The sequence below is a fragment of the Dendroctonus ponderosae genome, unplaced genomic scaffold (assembly GCF_020466585.1).
Source record: "Dendroctonus ponderosae isolate FM_Combo_2020 unplaced genomic scaffold, Dpon_F_20191213v2 Dpon_F_20191213_11, whole genome shotgun sequence".
In the NCBI taxonomy this organism is placed as follows: Eukaryota; Metazoa; Arthropoda; class Insecta; order Coleoptera; family Curculionidae; genus Dendroctonus; species Dendroctonus ponderosae.
Genome location: NW_026017213.1, coordinates 229,953 through 246,875, shown reverse-complemented (window position 1 = coordinate 246,875; position 16,923 = coordinate 229,953). Strand labels below are relative to the sequence as shown.

The 16,923-nt window shown below is 36.3% G+C and overlaps 1 protein-coding gene and 1 long non-coding RNA gene across 2 annotated transcripts in view; one reads left to right on the top strand and one right to left on the bottom strand.

Annotated features, from left to right (window-relative positions):
- Positions 1–14,328, top strand: part of LOC109540405 (enhancer of mRNA-decapping protein 4) — a 32,404-nt gene extending 18,076 nt beyond the window's left edge. The window contains exons 14-19 of the mRNA XM_019908767.2: positions 4,206–4,421; positions 8,109–8,274; positions 8,336–8,507; positions 8,554–8,707; positions 13,695–13,921; positions 13,974–14,328. Of these exons, the coding sequence (XP_019764326.2) occupies positions 4,206–4,421; positions 8,109–8,274; positions 8,336–8,507; positions 8,554–8,707; positions 13,695–13,921; positions 13,974–14,166 (1,128 nt within the window). The 3' untranslated portion in view covers positions 14,167–14,328. The remainder of the gene's footprint in view (positions 1–4,205; positions 4,422–8,108; positions 8,275–8,335; positions 8,508–8,553; positions 8,708–13,694; positions 13,922–13,973) is intronic.
- Positions 5,147–6,600, bottom strand: LOC125503008. The gene is made up of 2 exons (XR_007280648.1): positions 6,082–6,600; positions 5,147–5,967 (listed from the first exon to the last, which is right to left on the bottom strand). It is a non-coding gene; the product is annotated as an uncharacterized LOC125503008 (long non-coding RNA).
- Positions 14,329–16,923: the final 2,595 nt, after the last annotated feature.

The following is a 16,923-nucleotide window of genomic DNA, read 5'->3' as shown; positions in this document are numbered from 1 at the left end:
TTGGAACCGTCTCATAAACCCGAAAAAACCGTTCGCAACAGCACAGAACCGATGCGACACTGTCGAGCCATCTATCCAGTTGTAGCAGTTTGCCAATTTAACCGGTTTTTTTTGGAACCGTCTCATAAAACCGGAAAAGTGGTTTGCACCGGCACAGAACCGCCAGAGGTGAAATGAAATTTAGTTATAGTAATAGACGTTGTAAGGTCGACATTTTTTTAAGCATTTTTTGATGGTACCAAAATTAGCTCGGGTAATACTTCGTCCAGGATTGCCAAACACGCACTTCTGTTTTGTGTTATTGTAGATTATTTAATGTTATTATGAAACGAAATGCGAGATATTATTTTCTAAAGCGGGTGCTATCATAAACGAGCGAACAACTAGACTCAGTAAAAAGCATCTGCAAAAAAAAATTATTCTTAAATGTTAATTCATTTTTAAATGAAAATTTGATTTTTAAACATTTTCGCATATAAACCGTATATTTTATTTAATCTCTCTAGTTTATTATCAGTTTTTTGTTCTTTAAGTAGTTACTTCTGACCCATGTTTTGTTTTTTGATTTTAACATATTTTATTTTAAGTTTGTTAAGAATTAATTTTTTTGTAAACTAAACAATTATATGTTATCACTATTTCTACAATCATCATTTCGCATTTTTAATGAAAAAATTTAAAAGTAACATGTTCCTTTTGGAACCGCACTTAGAAACCTATTACCAAACTGGAACATTGTAATCTGTAACAGAAAAATAACCGTTTATCACAATCTCTAGTTGAAACTGCAATTTTGGCTGAATTAACAGGAAACTCCTGTCCTTTGAGAGCACTAAGAAGAAGTAAAAAATTCCTTTTGGTTCCATCGCAGAGATTTTCAGAAGAACAGACTAGAAGATTTTGTTGAGAGCAGCTTTGAAAATTTCGCTGAGCGCCACTGGTTGCGTGTTTAAATTGAAATTTTGGCCGTTTGAAGAGGAAAGTCTTGTCTTTTCAATGCACCAAGCGGAAGATTAAAATGCCGATTTTTTTTAAACTGCCCAAACTATTTGACTGCGTTCTGACAATGTCAAAACTGCATTGAAGAAACAAGGCATTTTTTTGAAAATCGCTGCTGTGAAACTACTTTTCGCGACTTAAAGATACATATTGGCCCTCAGAACCGTAAACTAGAACAATCAGGGCCGCGCTGAGAAACTTCCCAAAAAGGTCTTTCAGATGACTATACCAAGTAAACTCATTTTTTGAAAAGTTTATGGTAGAATCAAAAGAAATATTCGCTTTCCATCTCTAGTGACTGAACGCTTTAGGTGGAAAACCAGGACTTCAATACAATTTCCAGCCATTTTTTGTGCCAACTTTACTAATACGAATTTTTCCCCAAACCGCTGGTCCTTACCGTTGTCGAGATGCGGCCGCACTCTAATTACCCTTATCGGAGCACCACGTACATCGCCAAAAAATACGTTTACGTTTGGTCCATCAGACATCAAATATATGAAATTTTTTTCCCAAGCAGAGGCAGGATTGAACGATAATTTACTTATTGATAAATGCTTATAATTACTATTTAATTGTGCTTATTGATAAATTTATTTTTTTTATATACATACAAAGTTCATTTTTTCGATGATCACTACAGGGATCTTCGAAAAACCAAGAATTATAGTTTTAAATGATCTACTCGAAACCAATTTTATTTTTCTAAAATTTGACAGCTGTCGAGAGATATTTGAGAAAAACTTATTTATGGTAAATTTTGCAATTACTCCTTGTTCCGTTGATAATAATTTGGCGGGAAAACATTAAGTAGAAAACTTGTAGGAATTTGAATTCCAAACAAAATGGCGTAAGACATTTCTCCAAAATAACATGTCACATGTCATTTTTGACATGAATGACACAAATTTCAGTTTTTTTAAATTGCGACCATCCTTGATTATTGCTTTGCCGCTTTATGAAGAAAGAAAGATATATGAGATTTTCAAGAAATGAAGATAAAGTAATAAATGAAGCTGTGGAGGTTAATGTCTTAGCTATTATAATGCAGAATCCACAGATTTGAACCAGATAGATCGCAACAGAATCCGGGACTTCCCAAGGCACCGTGGTGCGAGTTTTAAAAAAACACAAATTCCATCCGCATAAATTATTAGTATCCCAAACTTTACATCTAGGGGATGAGGAGCTGCGTGTGAATGAATGAAACTCGATTTACAAATTGTGGTATGTTTATTCGACACAATGAACATCTTTAGAATCAAACAAATCCCAACACGTTGAGCAAAGGACACCACAAATTAAATTTGGGTTTAACGTTTGTAGCGGAATGGTAGGATCAAAAATTATTGGACTATTTAATTTTGAAGGTACCTGAAATGGTAGTTGTTATCTTCAATTCCTACGGAATAAGCTGGATTTTATGTTGGACGACTTAGATTTAGATATATGGCGTAATGTGCAATGGTTTCAAGATGATGGCGCTCCTCCGCATAATTTTTCCCAAGTGCAGAACCACCTGGAAGTAATATTTCCTGGGGCTTGGATAGGACGAAACGGCCCCATTTCATGGCCACCCCAATCACCGGATCTTTCACCTGTGGATTTCTTTTTGTCGGGAGCCGCAAAAGACATAGTTTCCACAAACAAATATTCCAATTTAAATGCACTTAAAGAAGCTGTTGTTAGAGCGTTGGAAAATATTTGCATTGATAATAATGGTGGACTTTTTGAAAATGTTTTACAATAAAAATTTAAGTTTCTAGAGTTAAATTCTAATTATTATTGGTATGATTTCATTTTTATAATAAACGCTTTAAATGAGCAGCCGTCTTAATTAAAATAAAGTTATTGCCAACTTTAACGTAGTTGTCAAAATGAATACTGAAACATACTGTTATTATTTGTTACTATGGAAACAATGCTGTATGTCTTATACCATTTTCCATAGCTAACCTCGATCAACTGAATTGAATAAGTATACATTGTTCGCAGACACTTTATTTTCAAGAAAAACCTAACGATGTGATGTATAAAAGTATAAAGTAGGTATACTTGAATTTAAAAAACTCAAATTTGTGTCATATGTCAAAAATGACAGTTATTTTGGAGAAATGTCTTATACCATTTTGTTTGGAATTCGATTTGCTACAAGTTTTCTACTTAATGCTTTCCCGCCAAATTATTATCAACGGAACAAGGAGTAATTGCTTTTATTTCATGTTTTCCTGACAAATTAATATCAACGGAACTGGGAATAATTTAAAAATTTGCCATAAATAAGTTGTTACCAAATATCTCGACAGCTGTAAAATTTTAGAAAAATAAAATTGGTTTCGAGTAGAGCATTCAAAACTACAATTTTTTATCCATTTGACCTTCATCGAAAGTGCTGTAGATCCGAAGATCCCTGTACTAGTCATCCAAAAAGTCACCCTGTATATGTACGTTATTATATTTCAAAAGTACATTATTTATATTATAATTCTAAATTATCTAGTTCCTTGTTAAGGATAATTGCTTTCGTTTTATCCGTATTGTATTTGGATCGATCGCTTAAATTCGGGTTGTCATCAGTCCGGAATGCGTAGGGCAGAAAACCGCCACCCAGAAGTTCCCAATTTTTTATATTTTTCAACTTTGCCGTGCGGAAGAAGGTGAACACCTACATTAACTCTAGTGTAAAAGGTTATACTTCGACAGTACATCAACTGTCGAAGTCCAATTTGGACTACTTTTCGGAGAGTTTTGCTTCGAACATTCTAAAAAAATGCTTGGAAGAAAAATATATATCAACGTTCAGTTGATATATATATCAACTCAGGTTAATCAAACGTGAGCAAATGGATCATGTGACTTTTAACACCACAATTTCACTTTGCTTACTGAAGTGAACTACTCAAGAGTTGAAACGCAGCTCGTTTTCATGAAGATCTACTAGCACTGTCCACGGTAATCCGGAACACATGTGAACTGCGTTAATGTTTCCAGAACAGGAGTAGTACGGCAGCGCACGCGTTTTGCTCTCACTCATAGCATTCCGGACTCATGAGAACCAAGCTTTAGGTAACGGAATAGGGGAAAATCGCAATTCCTACAATTTCAAATTGAATATATTTCTACTCATTTTTTTTGCTTATTTAAGTCGGAAGTAGGCAGGCAAAAACTTGCAAATTTAATTAGTTATTTCATTTTTCAATTTCTAGGAGAGTATCATGAATGCTGTCGGACAAGTTTTCAATAAGACAGTACCCGAGATGGTCACTGAAATCGTACAGCACGAAATTCAGTTCGCCGTGTTGCCAGCGATGCAGAAATTAATGGAAACTTACTGGCAGAAATTGGAATCGGCTAACTGTGAAAAGATTGCCAGTCTGGGAGATGTTGTGGATGAGAATTTGGCCAAAATAGTCAACTCAAAGGTATTACTATTACAATTTTGGGGTCATGGGAATATTGTTTAGGTTTTAACTCAGTGCCGGATTGAGCTCTCAAGTCGTCGGAGGCTAATCTTTTAGAGTAGATGAATTTACTTAAATTGTAAAATTATCGCGAAACGGTAGCTTGAACCTTTGAATTTAAATTAGTCGTGTTGCGCTGTGTATAGGAAGTCTCAACTAACATTCGAATTTGGGTGTGCTCTTATTCTTCCAATTTATTTTCGCGTTTCCGCCTAGTTCATCCGGTCGCGCTGTATAAACATCTTTATCTGGCGAGCGATTTCAGTCGAAACATTTCAACGAGATCAGCATATGCGGGCTTTTTCTTAGCCATTCGCTGTTATTGGATCTTATATCACTTGAAAGGGAAGTATTTAATACTATTTGTAAATATGCAAAGAAAATTTTCTACAAATTGTTGAAAATTTCGAAAAGGAATATTTGCAACAGCGGGTTTCTTTAAAATTTAGTCGCGCATTCGGCAGGATTCCCAGATCAGAAAAGTATATTAAAAGGTTAAATTGTGCATCGAAACTGTTTAATAGTTTACTGTTTTACTTAAACGAGGATTTCAAAAATGGTCACTGTGGGTAATAACGAACAAAACCATAAATTGCATTTACTTTCCAATGGAAACTTATTTGTAGTGTTTCTAGATTTTAACTTGGCCAGAAAAATGTAGAACAAACAAAATAAATTCAAAAGTCTAAATTTAAACAAAATATGTTTATTCACAGTTCATCCTGCTTTATAAAACTGATTTACATCGAAGAATTTGATTATTTCCACTCTTCTCCGATAATTTAAACGATCGATTGCTTATAAAAATGTATATTAGCAACGCAAAATTTCATTTACTAATTATGTTGAGTTGCCTATTTTCCTCCATATGTTAACAGATGTATTAGGGCAACTTTCTCCTTTTTCTTCTTCTTGACAAAGGCTATGCGCCGACTCCTCGGGTCGCAACTTGATCGGACGACTTCAAAAATTATCCTTCATTTCCTACATCGCTTTTGTAAAGTCATCATAAAAAATCCCCAGAAATTGATGAAAAGTTCATAGAAAGCGCAATGTTCGGCAACAGTAGAAGGTTGGCTTTATCGAATACCGTCATCGAAATTTCTCCATCTGGGCCAGTTTTCGACAAATAAATCTGCAAAAATCAGCTTGCGAAACCAAAAGTCCACTGATGCATGGCGATGTTTAAAAACTTATCACAAATCGGCGAAATGTGCAATTGAAGCGAAAGTTTCGTGAGCAATAGAAAAAAGTGCGCGTTATCCACCGTCGTAATCAAAATCTCCTATAAGGCTATACGCCGACTCCTCGAGTCGCACCTTGATCGGGCGAGTTCTAGACTTCAATTCAAAAATTATCCTTGATTTGCTCCATCGCTTTCGTAAGGTCATCTGGTTCCTTGAAGCTCACAAATCCGTAAACGTTACTTTTGTTTGTCTTTTTGTCTTTGATGGCTTTAGCTCGTTGAACCGATGGAAATTTATTGCCGAGGTCTCCCCAAAATATTCTAAAAATGATATTAATGGTGAATCGGAAATATGTTTTTCTTTTTCTTGGTTCAGATTTGCCACTGTTTTCTATAGCGAAAGATTCACTTTTACACATTACAATGACAATTTACCTTTCCGCCCATTTTTCCCTAAAATTTTCTTCACTCCGTGTTGAAAGTTTTAACTTTCGCCACGCATGCTGACAGCTTGACTGTTTGTCACTGACTGTCAGCTGACTGCTTGAAGTTGACGTTGCGTCATAGACGCAGTGCGGACCTTGTACCGTAATATACTATTTCCTGATCCCATGGTACACACTTTCACCGCCACTGTTTTCGATAGCTAAAGAATCACTTTTACTCATTAAAATGACATAACAATGACCATTTACCTTTCCGCCCATTTTTCAATTAAATTTTCTTTATCCCGTCTGGAAAGGAATCAAGGTGGATTTATAAACTCTTCAGTTGTTGCCGTTTATAGTTCGAAGTCCGCAATTGCCGCCGTTTTAGAAATCACCATCCGCGTGCGCACGTTCCAATTTATAAACCCGGCATTGCTTGAGGTTTGTCGTTTCCAATACGTTTCCATGTCGTTGCTGATTAAGCAAATTTTATTTCGTCTGCGACGTTCGTGCAATTGGCGATTCAACCAATGAGAGAAAGAGTTTCATATCACGTGAGTCACTGAGTGACATTTGTCAAAACGAGGCCGTGTTTTGTTTATGTTTCTGGCAAGATGGCAGATCAAGTTATTTTCGTTGAGGTTCGAGACCTTAGCACCTTATTAATACAGAATATTATTAAAGTTTGTAAAATTTAGGGCACAGAAACTGTAAAAGTGCCCAGTAAAAACGGGATGCTTGTGCTTAATTTGCGACCGTGCTAAAGACGCTTTTCCTTCAATAGCAAACTAAAATGAACGTAAAAGGAAGTAGTTTGCGTCTAGATCAAGATAATCTCGATATTTTGATGTGAAAACGTTATAAACCCAACAGACAACATGACCAACATTAAATCATATGAGCATACAATCTGTCAATCTGACCAATCAAATTCCAACGTCGGCAACTGCGAACTGTACAACAGCAACTGCAACGGTATGGCAACTTCACGAACAACAGAACGAACTGTAGAGTTATAAATCCAACTTAACTTTCGAGACGCACTCTGACAGTTTGAATGTTTGTCACTGACTCAGCTGACTGTTTTGTCAACATTTTCAATTCGCGGAATCAACTGATGGGGGCACTATAAAACGTCAAATTACTCGTTGCCGAGTGAAAGTTGAGACTTGTCAGACTTGTCTATCTACTGGAGTTGGTAACGAAGCGAAAAGTGAGAGTAGCAATTGTAACAAAAATGAATGTGAATAAGTGAATGAATGGAATGAAAAAAATAAACAAAAATGGAAAGCTTGTAAAAGCTGATTAGAACAAAACAAAGGTAATTGAGCCGTTTGAGTCTTTTTGTATTTTTAGTTTTTTGTGGATTTATCTTAAGGACACACAAATTAAGCAGTTTCAGCAAAAAAAAGTTTTTCTTTTGTAACATTAAACAGTTCGAAATAAGCACTTTAAGAGCAAAAATTTCCTGGGTGGTCCATAAATTAAGCCAAATGAACACTCACAAAGTTTGATGAAAATCACCATTTTGAGGCTAAATTTCGAGCGGCGTTGCCAAACTGCGCAAAACGTTTTAAGCACATGAAAACTTTATATTAAATTTATAATAAAAATGTATATATTTTTTTTCTCCTTGTTGTTTTTATGCATGATAACATCGTAAACATCGTATTTGATGCTCTAAACACGAAATTTAACATTAACAACAATTAAAAAAAGTGAAAAAAGACTGCGACTTAAATTTAATAACGAAAAATGCTCATTTTACAGTTACAAGTAATAGAAATATCAGTAATTCATCTCATTATGTTGAGTAACTTCAATTATATTTCAAGTTACTTTGTAGTTTTATTTCTTCTCATCGTTTCCATCTAAGTTTCTCGGCGAATCGGCCAAAAAAATCAGCAAACCTTGCGTCTAACCATTTTTCATTGTAGCGTATTTCAAGTCCTGAAAATTCACTGAGTCATCCACGTCTCTTCGTGGGGTTTTAGTCATCGCTCAGATTCGTGCTTTAGCAGTCTTTTTTTTCAGTCGTTCGAAGAGAAAATTGCTCGTTCCATTGCCTTGCAAGTGACTCCCCATTTGGAAAAGTCCTACCGAGAAAGCATCGCGCAAAATCTCGTTCCTTCTTGGGAAAGAGTCTGCGCCCAAATGTTCCAACAAATCAACGACACGTTTTACAGAGGCACAAAAGAGTGTAAGTATTTTGGATAAATCGCTGCCCGTGGATGGATTTCATGATGATTATTGTCATTTAGATACGGCTTCAGTGGAGGCGCATGTGGAGCGACAACGTAGGACCCAAGAGTCCAGTAAAGATATCATCGTTCATCTGAAAAGCGCTTCTGAAAGCCTGAAGGCGAACGCGGATAAGCTGACGGATTCGATGTCTTCACAGCTTCAAGCTCAACTGCTCTCTCTTTTTAAGACGTAAGGTTCTTTTTGAGGAACCGGCCTCTTTTAACTGGCTGTTTAGTGTTCAAGACAAGTTGGTCGTCAGTGTCAAAGATATGGTCAGCAGCGAGATCCAAAAGGGATTTAACAACCAAGTTGCTGTTATACAAGAAGGCGTTCTAAATGCCGTGAGTAGATCTAGGACAGTCACTCCTGCTCCGCACGTCGATACTCATGTAAGTGTAGCCTTGGTTTTTATCTGCAAATAATGTGTTCAGACAGATAATTGGGCTTTTTATGGCATTACTGTTTAAACGAATATAAAGTATGCGCAAAAACGAGATAAATAGGTAGGTAGCTTTTGCATGTTTGGTACCGCCACAGTCGGCAAAATTGGGCGTTTTGTATCCGCTATTTGGGAAATGGTACCAGTTACAAATCAAAAATAGGTGAAAAAATACGCTTTTTCCTATGTTGATTGCATTTTCAAGGTAAAACTGAAAAAATTGCTGATTTTTACTTATTCAGGGTGATTTAAAATTGGCGTCATTCCTCTGGAGGTGTTGTCTGGGGGGTCTTGGGAGTACAGAAAAAAACTCAGATATTTGCAAAAAATTAGATCAGAAGGATGGCAACAATGTTTTTTAAGGTAATCTGCCTAACTAACGTTTCGTAAATACTTGTTTACCCTTCGTAATTATTAAAAACTCCGGTAACCATGGATAAACATGACGCAAAGAAAATAAAAGAGAATAATTTGCGTTCAGGTTAGGATAACGGTGTCACCGCTTCCCGAGTGCTGCCATCTTTTTGGGGCAAATCAGTGATATACCTAAATAGGTCACAACTGCCATCTAAAACCAGGGGTTAGAGGTTATGTATAATTGATCGATATTATTGATCTAATAAAATACAATTCTGTTGTTAAAACACAAGTGTTCCCAAGAGCAAGAAGTCCTGCCCGTTTTACTCCAAACATCTGTGTGTCCCAATCATTTTGAGCCTGGGCTCATATTTTGAGCAGCTTCTCGTGTTCGGTTAATTAACTGCTGCTCAATTTGAACCGGTGTTCGGAAGAAGCAAGAAGTTTGCGTGTCAAAAAAACAGAAAACGAAGTAGTGACGCTCCTGTACGAGCCGTAGTTTTTAAACGTAATAGATTTAAGATTATAAATGACGCTTTAGATGCAAGATTATACCTGGGTATAAATAAAGCTTCATTTATAATTAAGCGACTTAGACTACAAAATTCGGTTTTGTAAATATTTATCTAGTTCTTAAAAAAATCGAATTCACAAATCTTTTGCTTTGCTGAACTAGGTGATGATTTTGAATTTTCCGCAAGTACAACGAGTTGAATTTTTGCAAAATCCCTTCCATTAATTAGCGAGATGTTAAAGAGTTTCATAGTCTGGATGCCACCTAATAAAGTTAACAAACCTATATCTTTTCGTGAACATTATACGTACACGTACACGCCATAATCCATTGTTTAGAATTTTAAATTTAGAAGCCGGAAGATCCAGACAAACAAGCTCTTGCATGGTCAGATTACAAGAAAGCTAATACCATAAAGAATCGATATCGTCAAACCCAGATGGCATAATAGATTATATTTATTATGCCTTAAATATTAATGTATTAACAATGCGTATGGTTGCTTGCTCCTATGCAATCTGCAAGTGTACATTCTCCTGGTTATGGGCATATAACTAGCGTAGGATTTGTGCCGCGTGACGTCATTTTACAAGCAAATCTGGTAACTTTCGTTCCCTTTTTTTATATTAAAATTATTTTTTTTAGAAATTTGCATTAGGCATTCTTCTAAACGACCCACACGCTATGTTTGGGAAAGGTTTCCACCAAAACATTTTTTTGTTTTTTTTTGTGCAACGACCATATTTGTTAGGGTACCCATTTCTAACTTCAGGTAAAAACTCAGCCTACTAAAACTTTGCGAATAGGGGCAATTCGTTATATTTTGCGATGAGTTAAAGATATCGAAAAAAGTTACTCGAAAAACTTGTTCAGAATGTTATTTTAACATAAGTCCGAAGTTTTCACTAAAGAAGCAGACAACTTTATGAGAAAAACTAGTTTTATCAAATATGCTCTGCTTCAACTGGTCCACGTTCAAGCCTGATGCACTTTCCAATGCGTTTGCGATTGTACTGAAACTGCTGCAACTGCATACAGCGCTCGACTATGCTGCATATGAGACGGTTCCAAAAACAACCTTTAAGAGCCTTTTCACACGGGCCACTCTGCAGCGCTTCTCGGTGGCGCTTCTTTTTGACGTGCTTCTCGGCGGTAGTCAACCACTGAACGCCACAGCAGCGCTGCTTAATCGGTGGTCCGGCTTTGGTCGCGTCCGTGTGAATAGCTCCATGTAAATCAGTATACCTTCAAAACGAGCTTCTCAGCAGCGCCACTGATTAGCGCTGCAGAGTGGCCCGTGTGAAACGGCTCTTAATCGGCAAACGGCTGCAGCTGGTGCTATGTGCTCCCAACTGTTTCTGTTTTATGAGACGGTTTAAAGGCCTGGGTTCGCTTGTGCGACTGATGCATGCGTCTGCCGCATGTCTGACGTAAACAGCGGCTGCTGCGTCCATCGCAGAGACTGATCATATGGCATATCATGTTTATGGGTTTACTAGCGCGTCGACGTCGAGACCAGTCCAGCAGCGCGACGCAAGCGATTTTACTGCAATATTTATATTTATTTGCCGCCGACATGACTCAAATTGATTTCTACTTACGCGAAAATAAGCGTGGGATTTAGTATAATCTATATATCGGTGTTTGTACATAGATTGATGAGATTTTCTGCTTGTGATTAATACCGAAATCATCTTCTTCTGCTGAGCCAATGCAAGCTACATGATGCTAATTAATCAACTACTCAAATTTTCCTTTGCACTGTGCTCGGGCTGCCAACTTTTCTCGACGTTTAGACGCACAAGCAAATCCACCTACGACGCATGCGATGGACGCTGCAGCCGCTGCTTACGTCAGACATCAATCGCACAAGCGAAGCCAGGCCTTAAGCCGGGAAACAGCTGCAGCTGGATATATATAGGCTCGACGGTGTCCGAAGTGCGCACCGCTATTTAGGTTCTATGAGACGGTTCCAAAAAAACCTGTTAAATCGGCCAGCTGTAACTACGGTTTCAGGTTACACGTTTGGAACACTGTTATTTTAGCGGTTACATTAAATACCGACCTTCCCTACTCTGGATGCAAAGTGTTGTATACTTGTACATGAACTAATGTTTTTGTTGTAACTCTCTTCAAGTGTCAATCCTCTCTGTCAGTATTCATGTTAATTCTATAAGTAAAGATTCCTAGTTTGAGATTATCAATCTTCATTTATCTAATTTATTACCCAATTAATTCAAGTACATATACAGGCTTAGTCAACTAAGAACAATACACGTTTTGTGATAAAAATGTTGTTTCTATCTTTTCCAGTGGCGTGGGTACAGGCACGTCTGTAGATAATTTTAAATAGAAAAATGTTACGCCACTGATTTTTCTAAAAATAAATAATATTTGTCAAGTTCCTGTTCAATTTGTAAGAGAAAAGGTTTCTTGACTTTTTTTCTACGACGTCCCGTTTGCGAGTAAACAAATTAAAATCGATTTATTGCATAGCTTAATCGGGTTATCGGGTTGTAGTTAAGTATGGTTCAGTATAAAGACAGCAAAAATTGCAGTTAGATTGTATCAATTTTATTACAAAAATTATTACTAGCCTCAGTTGACATCAGTCTTAGAGTTTCTTTATTTGTTTTTCAATCTAATAGGTAGATTAATTTACCTGTTAATTAAAATTTTACTTATTCTTAGTATTGAAATGAGCACCAAGCTTGCTTTAATACGAAAAAAAATTATGTTATTCATGAATTCATAACTACTTAAGATCTTGCTCAAAATGAAGCCCCCTTCTCTAACGCATGCATGTGCCCTCCTTCCTGTTTCAGTCCGCGTTCCCCTAGCCGAAAATGTCTGTCTAAGTGTAATAGCGACATCTGTAATGCGCTGTATTAATTCCTCCCTTGTATGTATTTTTCTGGCATAAACCAAGTCTTTTATTCTACCCCTTACGTGAATGTCTAACGGAGTTAGATCTGGTCTTCTGGCAGGCCATTATATGGGGGCGTCCTCTCCAAATCCATCGATTAGGAAAACGCTGATCAAGGTACTCCCTTACAGTTTGATCCTACGTGAATTTGCCTACATTGTACTTTTCCTGACTCACTGAGCCTTGGTAGGTGTTTGCAAAGACACGGATATTTGGAAGCCGCCACTATTTCTGTCGCAAAACCCCTAAATGTAAAGAATATCTATATCATTTCAACCAATAAAGTGTTCAACTAATGTGAGCTTAATCGGAGTTACATAAATCTCAAAGAGAAGGTGACAACTAAAGCTACGCAGACACTCGAAATGACAGCAATTATTACTTTTGTCAATCAGTGACAAAAACCAGTGCAGAGCCAACTTTTTAATAAGAACCCGATTACGCTGTGCAATAAATCGGGACGTCGTATAAAAAAAGTCAAGAGACCTTTTCTCTTCCAAATTGAACAGGAACTAAAAATATTATTAACTTTTAGAAAAATCAGTAACGTAACATGTGTTTATGTAAAATTATTCACAGACGTGCCTCTAGCCACGCCACTGGAAAGGATTGAAACAACATTTTTATCGAAAAACGTGTATTGTTCTTAGTTGCCTAAGCCTGTCAAATTTCATTATAATAGTCCATGCGGTTTTCGAAATATTAATAAATAACATTTTTTTTATTAAAACTTTAACACCCTGTAGATCAGAAACTAATGGTTTTGGGAACCTGGTCTATTAACGAAATATATCCAAAACTAATTGCACTATCATCCCTTGCAAGGAATGCATCTACTTACCAAACACCCAGAATAAGTATAACATAAAGAAACAAAATAATAATTAATGTAAAAAGAATTGAACGCCCTTTAAAACTATGTGCCACTTGTCCCCCCTTCCCATTTAAGATTCTCATCATTCTCTACCCCTCCTAAGAGGTTGGAACAAGGAGGCTAAAAATATTAATTTAAAGTGTCCCTCTTACAAATTGACGGGTCTTTCCGATTTTTCATATTTTTAACTGCAAGAAAGACATTAAGGGTGGGAAGTTTTCAAATTGGCACCCGGTATGTAGAACATATCTAATTCTTCCATGCAGTTGCAGACAATGGCACATATACAGCAGGCCTTAGCAAAACGCACGTTTGATGAAGCCTTCCAATTGGCGCTCTCCGCTGAAAACTTGAACATGGTGATATTCGTCTGTGAACGTGTCGATGCAAACAAAGTGTTTGGGGAGAAATGTCTGCTGTCGCAAAGTGTTTTACTAGCACTCATTCAGCAGCTCAGCATGGAAATGCACAAGAATTCCCAGATCAAATTAAGGTCAGTAAACCGTGTAAAGTTTATGGCAGGAATTCGACGTTTTGTTCTGTAGTTACCTACGCCCAGCGTTCCTGGCGCTCTCTCCGGACGGAGCCAGCACAAAGCAATTCATTCCAAAAGTATTGACAGACTTGCTGAAGCAACTAACTCTCTTCATGCAAACTAATCCTCCTTTGAAAGAGATGAACGACGCCCGGATTTTGAAGATGGCCGTAGAGAGTATGCTGAGTTTCACTGATGAATGAAACTGCAGATTAATGTGTAGACTGAACGGTTTGTGAGTCTGAAAGTGAGTTTTTAATTTTTAATAGTTTTCGTATTTTATATTATCCAGTACCTCATTGACTTGTTTAATTATTATTTCTAAGCAAATTACGAATTATTTGAGACTAAAAGTAAGTTTTATATGTTTTTTGTTTTATTTCACCGTCCTTTCCTTTCTTATTGCATCGGGATGCTTTACTTTTTCTTCAGGCACTAAGGTTTCTTCGTCTGCCTTCAGGCATTATTGCATTAACCATTTCTGCTCCTATCAAAAGCAAACCACCTCTCAAGATGCAAGCCGCTCGTGCTTGCAAAACATCAACCATAAATGGGGAGCTTAAACTTGTTTTTTTATTTCTTTAATATATTTGCCTATCTATAGAAATCGCGCATATCAAATATCAGCTGTCAAATCGCAATATTTAATTTGCAATAAAGAATTAAAGTTGTGACTGCAGGTTATTTATTTGAAACGACATTAAACACGCGGGAATGGTCGTGACGTCATAGCGCTGGTCGTTCGATCGAAAGGCAATACGGGAATACGGCTTGTCGTTGAATTATCTGGGAGTTTGACTGTTCAGAATGCGTTCTGTGCTTTATTAATAATGGAAATAACACAAAAACAATATTACAAATGCTGTATGGTGCTGTGCTACTGTGTCCTAGTATAACTTTTAAAACACCAGATAAGCTATTTATTCACCTACCACGAGATAAAAGCCGGCGTTTAAAATGGTTAATGGTTAAAGATATATATACAAGGATATTTCTGAGAAGACTACTCTTCACATACATGGGGGTATGTGAAGATCATTTTAATGTAAGTATAAAAAACAGATTTGATTTTGTCTCTTATATAACAGATAAATACTTTGAATTTGTATTTTGTTTGCTTCTCGGCTGCATTATAGTAGGAAATAATCACCTCAAAAATAGTTAATTGCTATACTAGAGGATAAAAAGAAGCAATAAGTATCTGCGAAGAAAAAATATCGTTTTATCGTCGTGCATGCATTTTAATGATGTAATTTAGTTTTTACTAGCATGAAAACAATACTTTCATATTTTTTTGTTGAATCACTTACATTTTGATCAATAGGTCCTGTTTGATTTTTGGAAATTAGAGCTAGTAAAACTCCAATCTTACATTTTATCGATTTATATAAGTAAAACTATTGACTATTTTGCCTATAAATCGACCTGTTCGGTTTTAACATAGCGAATTTCAGCAAGAGTAAAATTTTCTGTGTTTTTAATATAATATGCCAACATAAACATATCCACGAGGGGTAAAATTGTCCGTTTACAAAACATGCATCAGTCATTTAAAAAAATTTTTGTTTTCTCCTAATACACTATATAAACGTTTTAACAACAATATCAAGACTGAGGTTGCATGCTTACTTGCTCCGCATTGCAGCCGCCGCGGCCGACGAGCCGCTTGACGTCACAACTGGCCCCTGCCGATGACGGCGCGTTACAAGAATGATTTGAATTATACGGTTTTTAATTGCCTATATTAATTACATATAACAAATTGATTTTAACCTGGACAACAGGGAGACATTGGGAAAATAATAGAAGTTGAGGAAGACCCCAAAGAGGCACCCTGGAACTAGATGGATGAACATGGGGACAAACAGGAAAGAGTGGAAAAGACTGGGGGAGGTCCATGTCCAAAGATGGACCGAAGAAGGCACATTGCAAAAACTGTAAATACAAAACAACGCAAATTTTTGGTTTTTTTATTATAAACTGAGACTATTCCATTTTACCTGTAGACTAATTTTGAAATAACGCAAGATGAATATCATTATTATACAAAAACAATTAAACGAAATTTAAGTGCATAAAATTCTCATTGGAATGGATCGAATTACAGCAAATCCAATTCATAAAGTAACAGTACAGTTTAAGTGAACCAAATAATCCTGCGGAACATTTCCCGGATCATGTACCCTCATCGCCTCTACGAAAGAGTGCGCATACAAATAACAACACATCTAGAAAGAGTTATGTTGGTGTTTCAAATGCGAAATTCCATTATTCATTGTACAGTTCTACCGCAACAATTCGGGCCTTGAGTAAACCGGAGAAGCATCCCAATTGTATTGCATACTCCGGATTTGATATGATTTGGTAATAGGGTGTTTTCATTGAATCAAAAATTCCTACAAACCAAACCTTAATTAATGGTAATATATATACATATATATGAAAGATTAAATAAGTTTATACTATATATCTATTGCTATTTTGTTAAATATTTAATAAACAAATTCAGCTAAAATTCAAATTATTTATGAATCTCTAAAACGCAACGCACGGTTGTGACGTATCTGGTCATATAAATGGCTGATTGTTTACGTTCTGTGCATAGTGTTTAGTTGTGTGGTTGTGTTTCATTAATTATTTTGTGGATTTAAATAATTTATAGTTTGTGTTGAACTAAAACATCGCTTCAAAACGATTCCTTAAAGCGTCAACAAACAATTTACCATGTGTATATATTTTTATGGTTACCGAATTTAAAAAAAACGACAAACGCTTTAATTCGGCCGAATTTAAGGGTCTCAAAGCAGCAGCGTAAGTAAAAATCCGTAAATTCATTATTAGTTACTCTCTCCATAATATACTAATCTGTCTGTATTGGCTTAAATTAGGTAAATAATATATAGAATGTCACTTATTCAACTTAACCTAACCTATACACATGGCTGCTTTAAAAGTAAAAT